Here is a 13,499-nt window from a genome sequence, read left to right as displayed (position 1 = left end):
GATAACTTTTTTCTTTTTGGGGTGTGTGTGTGGGTTTTTTTCTTTTTCTCAAGGAAAATAAAGACTGGAATGAGTTGATTCGGGATGCTCAGAAAAGAGGTGCCATTATCAAGACATCAGAAAAAAGCTACAGGAAGGATGCTGTTAAGATTTTGAAGCTCAAGCCAACGGTGCAGCCCCCAGCCAAAGCAGAGACAAAGTCTCCTCTGTTGCAGGGTTGCTCTTCTAGTAGCAAGAGGGGCGAGCCTGCAAATCCAGCGGAGGCCGGCAGCCGATGGGAAGCTGCCGCTGGCCACGCAGTGCCGCGGGGAAGCAGAGGGCCCCAGCAGCCCCAGGGGGCTCAGGCTGCAGACCCCAGGAGAGGCAGTGCCTCCGCACCTGTGGAGCCGCTTCCTGCTGAGCAAGAGAAACCGCGGGACCCGAGGCTGGCGAGTATGATGAGTAGAACTGAAACAAGAGGGACTGAGCAGGCCCCAAAAGCTAGCAGTTGGTCAGCCCAGAGCCATCCAGGATCAACGTCGCAGCAAGGCCTTGAAGTGTCCTCAGCTGCCAGGGATCAGCTTCCCAGAACAGAAACTTTTAACAAGCCCCAGCAAACAATGGGACAATGTGACATGCCTTCCGTGTCCTCTTACGCAGCTTGGCACGAGGGTGACTGGAGAGCTCCTGTATCGAAAAGCGGTTCAAAAGCCCACAGTGAAGGAGGTCAAATTAATAGCAGTAAGTGGAGCAAAGACTGTCATGGTTTAACGAGGAGAGCATCAGAGGAGTCACCAGAGAATGCAGAATCAAACAGTGTCAAGCGAAGAAAGACCTCTCACTGACTTGAGTATTGGCTTATTACTGAAAATCTATTCCTAGATTTCTGTCTAGCAAGGACTGTATTTTAAATTATTTAGTATACCTGGAACTCCCCTATATTGATACCCCTACTATCAGTAGATCCATCTTTTTCCCATCTTGTCCCTAACTGTGAAGGGGACTTCATACCTGATAGCTGATAGCTTTGAGCTTTTGAAAGAAAAGTTGGGTAGCTTCATTGCTTGGAAGAGCAGTGGATTTTGTCATCTAGGAAGTTAAGGTTGCAAATGTTTAATGATGTATATTTGTACAGTATAGACAATTATTTTAAGACTTAATTTGGCAAATATGTGGATTCTTGTTTTCTTGTGCAAATGCTGATTTCTTAGGAATGTAATTTTTTACAAAGAACCAGAGCAAAGCAAAAAAAAACCCCATGACCAACCCTAAAACCCCACAAAAACAACCCCAGAAACAGCCAGACTACTTTTTGCCATTGCACTATAAGTCTAATTTATTTGATAGCAAAGAATGAATGTTGAAGATGTGGTAGCAGTGATCTTCCTCATGCTCCACTAGTGCCTCAGGAAGGCAGATGTACATTGGTTGAATGGAGAGAATTCTACTTATTTTGTGTATTTTATTGCCTGTTTTTATAGGAACAGAAGAGCTTTCATTTATACAAATGTGCCTTGAGTTTTGTTCTTGCTGCTGCTTCATCACTTGGAATCCTTTTCTTGTTGCAGCGGCAACACAAACTGCCGATTAGAGCCTGCGAGCTCCGTTTGGTCCCAGTGAGTCCATGTGACAGATAATTGACGGCACTGTGGAATTTTGGTCAAAGATCTAGATAACACCTACTGGTAATGGCATTTGAGTTTCGCTGTATAGAGCTTTTTGGAGATGTACAGACATAAAAAAGGCAAGCAGCTTGTTCTAGGTGGTATTAACTGGATTCTTTCCACTGTGTTGATGAAAAATACAGAACCAATAAAATGGGGTGGGAGGTAAAGCCAAACTTTTTAAGAAAGCCATCCTCTCATCATAACGTTTCACAGCAAAGGTGGAATTATTTCCACTAAGAATGCCGTTGGGTCACTGTGAAGTGGTTCAAACTGTAAATACCAGTAAAACTTAACATCATTAGTGCATCCAGGCCCAAAACAAACATGCTTTACTGGCAACAACTGCATTGTAGGTGTGTTGGGAGGCTTTTAGTAGCTGTCTGTGACTGTCCAGCTCACTGTGCTGTGTCGTGCAGAGCATTTGAAGGTAATGGGGGAGAATCTTTGAGATGCCTGTGAAGTGAGATGGGCATGTGTGCATTGTTTAGCTTCAGTTACTCGTTATGTTGCAGTCTTAATCACTTCAGTGAACCCTGACCTCCTCTTGTCAGCAGTGCACGCTTTTCTAAAACTGCTGTGATTTTTCTTTGATGTTGTGTACCTTATGTGAGAAGGAAGGCTGCTTGAATGGATTTGACTCAGGGATTGGACATGTCGGTCACTCCCACATCACAGAATCCATGACCTGTGTGTTACCTCCTTTTATGTTAACAGAACTATGTAAAAATACGGTCATCTTTCAAACCTCTTGGCTCTTCTTGGCAGGGCTGTGCTGACCAGCATGCTGTTTCTACTTAGCACATTAAAAAGGCTGCTACTCTGAACGGCTGTAGGATCCTATAGCTGTGGAAGCCATTTAGACTTGTCTTTATGTAAATAAAGTAAAGCTGGCAAGAGTGTGAATAAGTAAATGCTTTTCTGGCTATTAAACACAATTTTGTCAAAAGAACGTTTCTCTGAAACTTTTAGTTTTCTTTTTCCTTAACGTGCATTTTGGAACGTGCTCTTCTGAAAGTTATGCTTACCCCATGCTGGAGGGAATTTTGGTTTAACGTTTAATTTTTACTGTATTTTGTACACAGCACGTAGGTAACGTACTCTATAATGCCTCTATTTTTCCATAAATCATCCTTGAGGTGTGGTCAGTGGCTCAGACTGTTTATCTTATTTAATACTAGATTTACCTGACTGAAGTTATCAGTCTTTCAGCAGTAGCTTATTACCAATTCAAATAAAATCTGCATTGAGGAACAAACAGATTAAGTACCGTTTTCATAACTTCTTCGCTGTTTCCATTGTGTGTTATAAAATACTGAGTAGTGATGGACGGTCGGTGTCAGTAAGCCGTGAGTGTAGCCTTGCTTTATTCATTCGGCATCATCTCAGAACTGGTGACAGCTGGAGGAGGTTGTTTAGTGATTGTTCTGTTCTGCGGAGTGTGAAAGTCAGAAAAATCAGTAAAGAGATATACTCAACACAATTTTATGTAAAACGGTTTAATTGGAGGTTGTGCCAAAAAACTCTGGAAGAAGCAGTATTCAGTTTTTTATACAGAGGCTTGCATGCATCTTCCAAGCTTGGCAGCTTAATTCTCTGTGCGAAATGAGTTCCCTCTGTGGTACTATTAGTCTTTGATATCAGTAAGAAGGGAAAGTGGCCGGTAAGTATTGGACTATATTTTGTTCAGAGTTTGGTTTTGTTTAATACTTTGCGTACAAAATAGGCTTTCCAGTGATGGCAGAATAATACAATTCTGGTTATTCTTTTTTCCTTTAAGGTTTATTGTAATTGTTTTCCGTGTCATTACTCCCAATTATGGCGACATGAGAACAAACCAGATATGCATAATGATGACACGCAAACAGGTACTTGCCTATTAAGTTTTTCTTCTTGCCTGTTTCATTGTACATGTGCTATGCTGTGAAGTGCTGGCTTACCTTAACGGTGGCTTTTACCAGTTTTACCTACGGACGTCTGTGGACTTGCCAGAGGAAAACCAGCAGTTTGTGGGAGTGTTGGCCCACTCCGGGAAGTGTAGGAGGGTGGGTGCTTGCTCCTTGAGGGGGTGGTGGTAGTGGTAGTGGCTGGGCCTGAGGAATGCTGAGAGCTAGTGGTGCCTCTGGGTGGTCAGTGGTAGTCTGTGCTGTGCTGCTGGGGGGAGGTGACAAAACCATCAGCCTCTCCTCCCGGGAGGTGACAAAACCATCAGCCTCTCCTCCCAGTCTTTCATCTACACTCAAGTTTTCAGTGCTGGTGGGGCAATGAGTTTTTACAGTGCTGTCTCCTGGACCAGCTGAGTGCAGTAGCTACTGAGCAGCTGGGTCTGATGGATGGAGGCGCAGGAGCTGGGAGACTGAGCTGTGCAAGGTGTGCAGACTGGCGAGGGAAGCACTTTGCCTTCTTCCTCATGCTAGTCTGTAAAATGGAAGCATTTTACAGCTCTGAACATACATACAGCTCTGTTGTACTGATGCTGGAAACACCGAGCAGCGTGTGCTTCCAGAGCAGGAAAGAACTTGTAGTGACCATATGTATTGATTGAGTGTAAACATTCCCTGTCCCAGGTGACATCTGAAAAATAGTGTGAAACCCCAGGAATTCTGGAGTTGAGACTTAGGGTTTTTTTTTGCACTTGCTGAAGTGTGGTGAGATGCTGGGGTTTACTTCTGCGTATAGAGGGCAGAGCCCAGAGCAGCCAACAGCTGGAGCTGGGTGGGCTCTTCATTCACAGCTCGGTGACTGTAGCAATACCAAAGATAAGCAGAACCACGATCCTAAAAATGCAAAATGTTCTCTCTCTTCTGCATGAATAAATGATGGGTGCAATGACTGCTGTATCGTGAATGGAATTTATAATGTTAATGATATAATACAGTCTCTTGCCACACCAGGTCTGTTCCCAAGGTGTGGTAAAGGTCTTGTTGTCTTTTGAAGGTGGTTGGAAAGGAGCCAGTAGTGCAAAGGAGTTAGTGCAAATAAATGTAAGCTAAGCAGCCTTGTACACTGCCTATCGCTGACACGAGACCCTCTCGCCATATGTACCTGCTGAAGGCATCGACTGATTTGCCACCAACTCCCCGGCAAATAGTGATAGAAATGAAAATGAAAGGTATTTCCTTTCCACATTATACATGGTACTGTGCAAACATAACCTTGGTTTATAGCCTGATGGGCTGCACTGGTGTGGCTTCCAGTTTTGTCACAGATTTCACTGTTGCATCAAGCAGCAGCTCCCATTGCTACACAGAAATCCCATCAGCTTCCCCTTTTTTTACTTTAATCCCTGAAATAGCCCAGAAGCGGGGTCGGTAAGGAGCTTTTGGAGCCCAGTATTGTTGCTGGCCAGGAAAGAAGGTAGTTACATGGTAGGTTGAGGCTTTCCTCATGCATTTCACCCTGCAGTGAAACTTGTTATTTTGATACTCTAGTTGTCACAACAAAGGTGCCTTTAGGATAATCTGAAGCTTTTCTCTGCATCTTGGGTCGGTGTGTGATTTTGAGCCAGTTTTTGCATGATGGTGGCCAAGCTCTCCAACTCCCTGCCAGAAGGGCTGAGAAGATGGTGATACAAAACTCTTCAAAACCCAGCTCTGCTCTTATTTCTGAGCAGGAATGCTGAGCTCCTCCTTTATACTTTGTTTTATTTACATTTGAAAGCCAGTTATAGAACAGAATTGGTTGGTGAGACCATTAATTTTATTACCACTGAAGTGTTGGTTCTCTTGCTACTCCAGCCTCTGCAATGCTCCTGACGAATCACTCTTGTAGATGAGGTGTCTGCGTCCTCATCTTTAAAGAAATAACATACCTGGTAAGTGCCAATGGATTTTCCACCCCCTGCCCTCATCTCCAGCTCCTAGGGACAGGAGGCTCAACATTTTATCTGGCGACAGAGCAAATGCACATAAAGCCACGCTGCTGCCGAGTCCTGCGGCCGGGGCTGTGGGCTCAGCCCGCCATGCTCCATCACAGGCTGATTTTTGTTGCTTTGGGGCTTTTGGTTACTTAGATTTGTCTGTACTCTAAGTAGTTAAAGAGAGCAGAGTTTGAGGTAAACAAGAAAAATCAGGAGCTCTACTTGTGCTCTTTGAAGAGGTTACTTTTTTTGCAGGCAGAAGTGTAATTTGAAAACTTTTGAAAGAATGAACCCCCGGCTGCGTGCAGGCGACAGGATACATGTGAAAACCTCTTGAAAGCGCGCATGTGGCTGTTCTCAGAAAGAGAAGCCCCTTTTGGTTAACCTCTCCACAAGTAAAGTATCAAGCTCGATTGACAACTTCTCCCATTTTATACACCATTACCGGGTGTATAAACGTTTCTGTCTTAAAGATGATGAACCTTTGGATCTGCGGGTACTTGCTGTGATGGTTTCTCTCTGTATTATTTCAGCAATGCCCTGTTCTTTCTGGGTAGACGCCTGACAACAGACATCTGCAGTTAATGGATCTTCAGTGCTGAAGCTTTAAATTATTTTCTTAAATGCAGAGTTTAAACTTTTGTGTGAAGGTGTTTTTTCTGGCTTGCAGTGGTTTGTTACGTGATGGCAAAGTCTGTAGTACCACCGGGCAGGTAAAACCTGTCCTGATCTTCGCCGGGCAGGGCTGGCGCCGTGGCTGAGCCCGGTGGGCTGGGCTGTCCCAAGGGAGGTCCGAACCCCCCCTTGGCTCTGCTCTCGCTCACAGCCTAAAGACCACTTGGTTTCTTCTGCGAGATGATGAAGCATGTGTGTGTCTGTTGTAGTTAGTATTTCACGGAGGGCTTTGTTTCTGCATGCCTAGGAGGAACCTAGGGATGGTGTGTGTGGTGGGGAGGGGGGGCTTGTGTTCTTGTTCCCCAGCATTTTTCAGGTGTCCTTTGGCATAGCTGCAGGAGGGTCAGCACCACAGCTTTCTGCTTCTGGTTGGAGTTACAGAACTATTCGTTCACCTTTGGTTAAGGTTCAGGATTGACTATTATTGGTGTTCTGGGGTCACAGGGAGGTGGTACCATCTCTGGAGCTAGGAATCCAATGATGTTTTATCTTAAAAACAGGCAAACAAAACCCCCAAACCAACCAACTGACACCTAATCAGCCAAGAGAAAATCCCCCAAACCTAAAAAGGTCTGTCGTGGTGGTCTAGCGCTTTCGGCAGCCTTCATTCCTGCGCTGTTCTGAGCTTTGTTGTGCCCTTCTGAGGTTATTTTCTATGGGAATTCGGTGCTGTTGCTTGGCACGGTCCTGCTGGTGTTGCAATAAAAGTGCGTGTTTGCAGGGAATCTGATTGCTGGGTGCAGAGTTTGGGATACAGCTTTATGAAGTAGTAAATTTTCTGTCACTTTATCTGATATTCTGGAGAAAAACACTAGTGCAGGGAGAGTGTTGATTCACCTTCCGGAAGTGCCATTAGAGATCTTGATCTTGTTACAGTCATTCCTATGCTATTACTTATGAGAACAGTAACGTATGAGGATTTAAAATCTATTGCAGTCAGAAAGTACAAAGAAAAAGCGAGTGTCAATACCAACAGACAGCAACGGCCTGCATTAAAGAAAGGGAGGCAATGCCTGTGCCAGCTCACTCAAAGATCAAATCTCAGCAGGGTGAGTTTAACCCCCATTTATTTTATGGTGGATTAACTAAGCCCTGTGACCTGCCTCTGTGATGTTAAATGCTGCTGGAAATGTGCACCAGGTTTGTGTTGCTGTTTGATGTGACAATATCTGTCCTTTGCCTTCGCTCCTGTTTTCTTCTCCTTTTTCAAAGTACAAGTTTGGTGCCCCCCTCTCCGTGGAGGTGGTGGCACTGGTGGCACTCTGCGGTGTTGATACAGCAGGCTCTTGCACTCTTGAAGTGTGGGCTGCTCCCAGCACTGGCCCCCTGAGCAGGATGGGCTGGAGGGACAGGACCATGGAGACAGTGTTGAAACAGAACAGATGGCGATAGAGAAGCTGTTGGAGCAGAGCTCCACTCTGGCAAGGACACCAGACCTAGAAATGCCAGTGGAGGCTCGAGCCTGGATTGCGTGGGGCTGCATTGCTGAGCTGGTGGCCAGGGGCTGCTCACCTGTCAAGTGAACTAGCCCAGAACTGAAAGAGCTGGAGGTGGAGGCGTCTCCCATCTTCTAATGCTCCAGTCAGCTCCTGGCTTGGTAGATCTTTGGACGTGACAAAAATAAAGCTAGCTCTTGTTTGTGATGTTCCCATTGTCCTGATTGAGTTACATCACTTCTTGTCCCTGGCTTCTCCTGCCTTTGTTTCTGTGCTTGACTGCAAATGCTTCCGCAGATGGGGGCATGTTTATGAGCCTTGAGTGAGTTGACCTAGTCCTGATGAGCTTTGTACTGAAGTTCCAGGCTGTGGTTGCTTGATATTACTCAAAATATGCTGCTTTTTCTGCAAAGGTGCGTCATGGCACCAGCTCAGGCGCGCTGCAATGGGGCTGGACCGCTGAGGTCCCCCTGGAGAAGCATCCCTGGACTACCCAGCCTCCTCCTGCTGCAGGCTCATTTGGAAACGGTCTTTCCACAAAAGGCCAGTGCTTAATCTATCACTGTAGGCTTTGTTCATTGTCTACCGTTAGCAGTCTAACCTAGGTTCAGCAAAGTAATTAGGAGGCATAATTAACAGCTCTCAGTCATGAGGCAACCTCTCCCTCCCTCCCCTCTCCCTCGTCACGTGGTGCACCTTGGTAGTGACTCAGAAAACACAAGAGGACATTATGAATCAAAAAATAAGTCTTTACCTGTAATTAACTGTGCACACAGAAAGGAAAACGTGGTGATCAAGCAGCCGTTAATAGTTGCTTTACTGGAGGAGGATACACTGGAATCAAATGCTCATGGCAAAACGTCCCTTTAAGTTGTGGGTTTTTTATAACATTTAATCCAAACAAAAATAAGTCTCTACCAAAAAAAAAAAAAAAAAAGTATTTGAACCGTACACTATACAGACAGGTGTGGATAAGACACTGCGCTGCTCACGTACCGTATGCCTAATGACCCCTGCCTTCTTCATAAGTGCAAGAAAACAAAACCCAGCAATGAAAATATATAAAAAAAAAATCGATGCAGCAACTAGAGTTGTAGGCAACAGTATGTGCGTGGCCAGGCCAATGGTGGGACATGGGACTGTGCGGCAAGAATGGACCAGAGTCCCCCCTTCTCTCCCCCCTCCCCCGCCTGTTGTGTTACGGGGCTCTGGAGGTGGCATGACAGGCTCTTTCAAAACAGGACACTAAGAAGAGGGAAAATAAAAAGAACACCCCAGCCTATACCAAAGTAAATAAAGTAATAATAAAAAAAATATCCCTTGGATCGCGGCACTATTTTGCCAGGGCCCCGGTGGCCCCGGCCCCAGGTCGCCCTGTGCAGAGCAGGGAAGGAGAGTCGCTGTGGGGGGAAGGATGGGGCCGTGTCCCCATGGGCTGCGGGACCAGGACCCTGGCGCAGGATGGCGCAGTCCCCATGCCGCCGCTCAGCGCCATGGCCATCCCCGCTGCCGTGGGATGGGTTTGTGGGCAGGAGTCATCGCCCAATTTTCTGCATACCTCTCTGCTTGGAAAGGGGACCGAAAGACGTTGTGCAAGTCCTAGCGTGAAGGCAGGCGGAGGAGACAGCGGGGAGAGCCACCCGTTACCTTTAGTCTCCCCAGGTCCCTCGGGTAGCGCCTGGGCTGGGCTCCCTCGTCTGCGGCTTCAGGGGTCCACCCAGCCGCGCAGCTGGAGGGCGAGCACCCCGAGGAGGATGGTGCCAAGGCTGCTGCGCACGCCGGAGGCACTGTCGCAGTCCTTTTTGTCGGCTTCACACCTGGATTGCTGGCACAGGACCCCCTTGAAGCCCACGGGGCAGATGCAGCGCTGGTTCTGGTAGCAGGTGCCGCCGTTCTGGCAGAGCAGGAGCTCATCGTCGCAGACGTTGGCTGCAAGGCGGGAGGGAGGGAAGGATGTGGGTGTTAATCTGGGGTACGTTAAACCCCTTGACTGCAGCAGAAACTAGGAGCTTTTGGCTTTCTTCTCTAGTTCCTAGGGGTTAAATTATCTAGCGGTTGCAGTGCTAGAGTAGTCCCACGGTTGAAGGAACATAGCAGGGCTACCAACTCCAGGGGCAAAGCCATCAAGTCACTTTGGATTTGGGAGGAATGGCTGGAATCTGCTTGCCCTACACCCTGAGCATCGCTGGGCACGCCAGCAGGCCATGCTGATGCCCGTCTCATCTGGACCCGCCTCACACCTCCCCCCGTCACTGGCGCGGTACGTACGGAAGCAGCCCTGTCTCCAGTAGTAGTTGGGCAGGCAGTCGTCGCACTTGGGCCCCGTGGCACCTTCTTTGCATTCACAGTAGCCGGTCTCGTTGCAGCGGTCGTGCATGGAGCCGATCTGGTTGCAGTTACATTCTGGCCAAAGACGGGGCTGTTAGTGCCTGTCCTGCCCGGGGACTTTGTGCCCGCTCACACCCTGCGGGGGGCGTTGGGGACTGTGGAAGAGCCTGGCTGGGTGCTGCAGGAGGAACTTTAGAGACCAAGGGGCTGGGAGGGCATGGTTGCATGAGACCCTGACAGTGCAAGCAGCCGTGGATGCAAAGACCCCCACTTTGGAGCTGAGCCCCTCCTGGTAGAGCAGTGCATCTGAATCAAGTTGGAAAGATATTATTTGGGCTTTGTTTTCAGGGAAGAGATGCCCTGGCAGGCAGCAGGGGCCGTAACGGCTGCTGTTCTCGGGGAGCACACGTGTGCGTACACCACCCTCTCTGGAGAGAGGGGCTGAACTGGAGCCCACCCCATAGACCGAGGTCCTGCACGAGCCATCCCTTTCCAGTGCTACTGGCCAAGGCCACCGGAGCACTCACCTATGCATACATTCTCATCATCCAGCTCCGCCGAGCTGTTGCGGTAGAAGCCCAGGCGGCAGTGCTGGCAGTGCTGGCCCCTCGTGTTGTGCTTGCAGCTCACGCAGGTCACCACGTTCAAGAAGTCGATGTAGCTGCAGCGGTTGGAGTGGCCGTAGCACTCGCAGTCTGCGGAGAGGAGGAGAGAGCTGGGGAGCTGGGCCGGGAGCATCCTCCCTGGCGCTGGGCAGAGGAGAGGAGCCATGAGGCTTTGGGGAGAGCTCCTGCTCGGGTGAAATGCCACTGCTGCTGCAGGGCTGGGGTGGGCAGGATGAGTGCACACAGCGACAGCTGTTCCACACTGCCGGGGGGAGCGGGCTTGCTTGGTGAACAGAGCCTAGTCAGGGGGCTCTGTCCCCTTGGGGTGAGGCCAGGCAGGAGCCAGTCCCCAGCTGTGCCAGGACACCATCTCTTTAAGGAAATGCATAATCATGGGAGGAGGCACTGGAGAGGAGTCAGGTGTTAATTAAAGAGCTGTGTTGTTAATGAGCAGAGCTCAGCTTGGTGCCTGGGTTTGGCTCTGGTGGGGCTAAGGGAGCTGGGCTGGGGCACAGAGCCCCAGAGAAGGCTCTGCCTGGCTGCAGCGAGGTGGGGACTGGCCCGTGGGATGGAGCTGGCCTGTGCCTGTGGGATGGTGCCGGCCCGTGGGAAGGCCCTGGGCAGGGCTGAAGTTGAGCTGAAGCTGCTGCGCATCCAGGTAAAAAACTTTGCTGCTTCTTTGGGTCTGTGCTCCTCAGTGTGCCCCTTGCTGCTGTACCTCCCCAGCCAACACTGGGGGGGCAAGTATGGTGACTCTCGGGTTAAGCGTGGCTTGTGTGGGGTTCTTTGAAAGGTGGTGGACAGGTGCATGAAGGTTTGAACAAGGGCTGACTGGTGCAGCACAGGGATGCCTGCAAAGGCTGCTGGCAGCGTGGGAGATGCCACCATCACTTGGCCAAGCACTGCTGCTGTCCCCAGGGCTGACCTCTCTCAGCTGTGGGCACGTGTTAGAAAATAATCAGCTAGGTTTAATTTGTAGCAAGAGGAATCTGATTACTTGCTTCTTGTGTTTGCTTTCTATTACCGTGGCTTGGGATGGTGACTGCCTTGCAGCGTTAGATTCAGGGCGCTGGATCTTTCTGGGAGTTTGAAAGCCCAACACAGGAGGAGAAGAGGTACCCTAGTTGCCTTGTGGCCGAGCTGTCCTGGCCAGGAGGTGTCCCTGCCAGCACGGGCAGGGGATAACGTGAGCAGAAACCGTGTCAGTCAGGTCTGGGCTTCCCCAACCGTTGGAGAGCCGGAGGAGGCTCAGAGCTGGGGTTTTATTCCAGGCTCTAACAGTAAACATGCAAGGGTGGCAGAGGGATGGGAGGGAAGGCTGTGGGTTGGCATGCACATGCAACTGGAAGGGGAGGTTCGTTTCAATGAAATGATGACCAGGGAAGATGGAGCAGGGCAGAGGTTTCCCCATGGTTCACAGCTGCTCGAGGAGGAGCTGAGAGTCTGTTGTTATCTTGACCCTCCGTGAAACAAGTTCTGCCTATTCAACCAATATCCAAAGAACTGCAGCTCAAATACTTCTGGCTGCTGCAGGTCCCAAGCATCTCACCCTAGGGCTGCACTCTTGCACACAGCTAACCACGCCTCGGCTAGGCAAACCCTCCCCATCCTCTCCATGTCTGAGGCTGCTGGACCACATCACCTGGGTGAAGACTAGGAGTCCTGGAGACTGCGCTCCCTCGCCTTACCTTTGTATGTTTCGATAGGAGCCACTGGGCCAGAGTCTGGTTTGAGCCGGATGAGTTTTGAGCTCTTTGAGGATGCTTAAGAAAAATCAGAGACATGCTTTTTCTCACCGTTTAGTACCGCTCCACGTCCTACCCTGCTGCAAGCAGCTCTGCTACGAGAACAATGCCGAGCCGAGCCAAGAACAGCGCTCTGGCAGCACTGGCGTCTATTTCTGCACCAGACAGCTGGTAGCTGCTAAATTTCTCTTCTTCTTCTCCCCTCCTCAAAGTTTGATGCATGAAAAACTCGACGCCCAGCACTATTGCAATGCTCAGAGCCAGGAGCTACTCACACATCCCCCCTTTATGCACGTTCAGTGGCGTGAATCGCGGCGTTCAGGGTAAGGATCTACAAATCTACATAGCTTCAAAAAAATAAAGGAATCTACTGGCCATGGCTTCAGTTTGGTCACGCCAGCTGGCACCTAAAAAGCTGCTAGGAGTGAGCTAGGAGGACGAGTACTATGGAGGTGGTATCTGGCAGGGCTTGCTACAGGGTCCTGTAGAGCCCGTGCTGCTCCAGCACGGCTTGTCCCCACCAGCACGTACCTGGCTTCTTCCCGTGCCTCTTGCCTGCAGAGTGTGCTGTGCGCCCTGCTTTGCTCTTCGGAGCTGCTACACCAGAACGTAAAACATATCTGAGTGCTGTGGTGGGGAGAGGGCTCCCAGGGCCAGCCCAGCGTTGGGCTGGGGTATGGGCTCAGGGTAAGGGGCTGCCCCACTGGGACGATGCCTCCTGGGGGCTGTGCTGCCAGCGGGACCCTCGTCCCACAGAGCGCGACCAGGGTGCTGGGGTGAAGTCTCTTGAATCGAGCTGATGGGGTTTGGTGCTTGGGGGATTTTGTGCTGTGGGAGCCCCAGTGAGGGGCAAGGCTGAGCAGCACTGGGATCCCACAGGGCCTTTGGGAACGGGTCCCACTGGTGTCTGTGGCATGCAAGCCCTTGCCCAGCACTGTGGTGCTGAGGGAGGCGCTGGGTGGGCATTGCTAGCTATACCCACCGGTGTCCGTCGCATCCCCACAGTGACAGCAATGGCAGGAGGTGGCCATGCTCCCCACCCCCAGGGCTCAGCCAGGTCCCAGGGGCACCAGGGCCTCCTCTGGTCTCCATGGCTTCCCATGGTGGGCTGGCACAGCATCCAGACCCTCCTCCACCAACACGGCCTCTCCAGCCCCCGTGGCTGTGATGGGCCACTGTGGTGCCCAGGTCCTGCTCTGCCACCATGG

General features: G+C 50.0%; 2 protein-coding genes across 6 annotated transcripts in view; one reads left to right on the top strand and one right to left on the bottom strand.

Moving 5' to 3' along the window:
• Positions 1-8,638, top strand: part of SETX (senataxin) — a 38,193-nt gene extending 29,555 nt beyond the window's left edge. For 2 of the 3 annotated variants that reach the window (XM_080402929.1, XM_080402928.1), the window contains 2 exons: positions 54-3,807; positions 3,840-8,638. In XM_080402929.1, the coding sequence (XP_080259055.1) occupies positions 54-824 (771 nt within the window). In that variant the 3' untranslated portion in view covers positions 825-3,807; positions 3,840-8,638. The remainder of the gene's footprint in view (positions 1-53; positions 3,808-3,839) is intronic. The other variant, XM_080402930.1, reaches the window with a different exon arrangement.
• The window catches only part of NTNG2 (netrin G2), a 47,442-nt gene continuing 42,284 nt past the window's right edge, over positions 8,342-13,499 (bottom strand). The window contains exons 8-12 of one of the 3 annotated variants that reach the window (XM_080403025.1): positions 12,823-12,888; positions 12,235-12,309; positions 10,469-10,636; positions 9,882-10,016; positions 8,342-9,542 (exon numbers count right to left, since the gene is read on the bottom strand). In XM_080403025.1, the coding sequence (XP_080259151.1) occupies positions 9,319-9,542; positions 9,882-10,016; positions 10,469-10,636; positions 12,235-12,309; positions 12,823-12,888 (668 nt within the window). In that variant the 3' untranslated portion in view covers positions 8,342-9,318. The remainder of the gene's footprint in view (positions 9,543-9,881; positions 10,017-10,468; positions 10,637-12,234; positions 12,310-12,822; positions 12,889-13,499) is intronic. The other 2 variants (XM_080403026.1, XM_080403027.1) reach the window with 2 other exon arrangements.

This window comes from Falco punctatus, assembly GCF_963210335.1.
Source record: "Falco punctatus genome assembly, chromosome: 9".
Taxonomy (NCBI): domain Eukaryota; kingdom Metazoa; phylum Chordata; class Aves; order Falconiformes; family Falconidae; genus Falco; species Falco punctatus.
The sequence above is the reverse complement of the archived record's forward strand: the minus strand, read 5'-3'. Positions and strand labels throughout refer to the sequence as shown.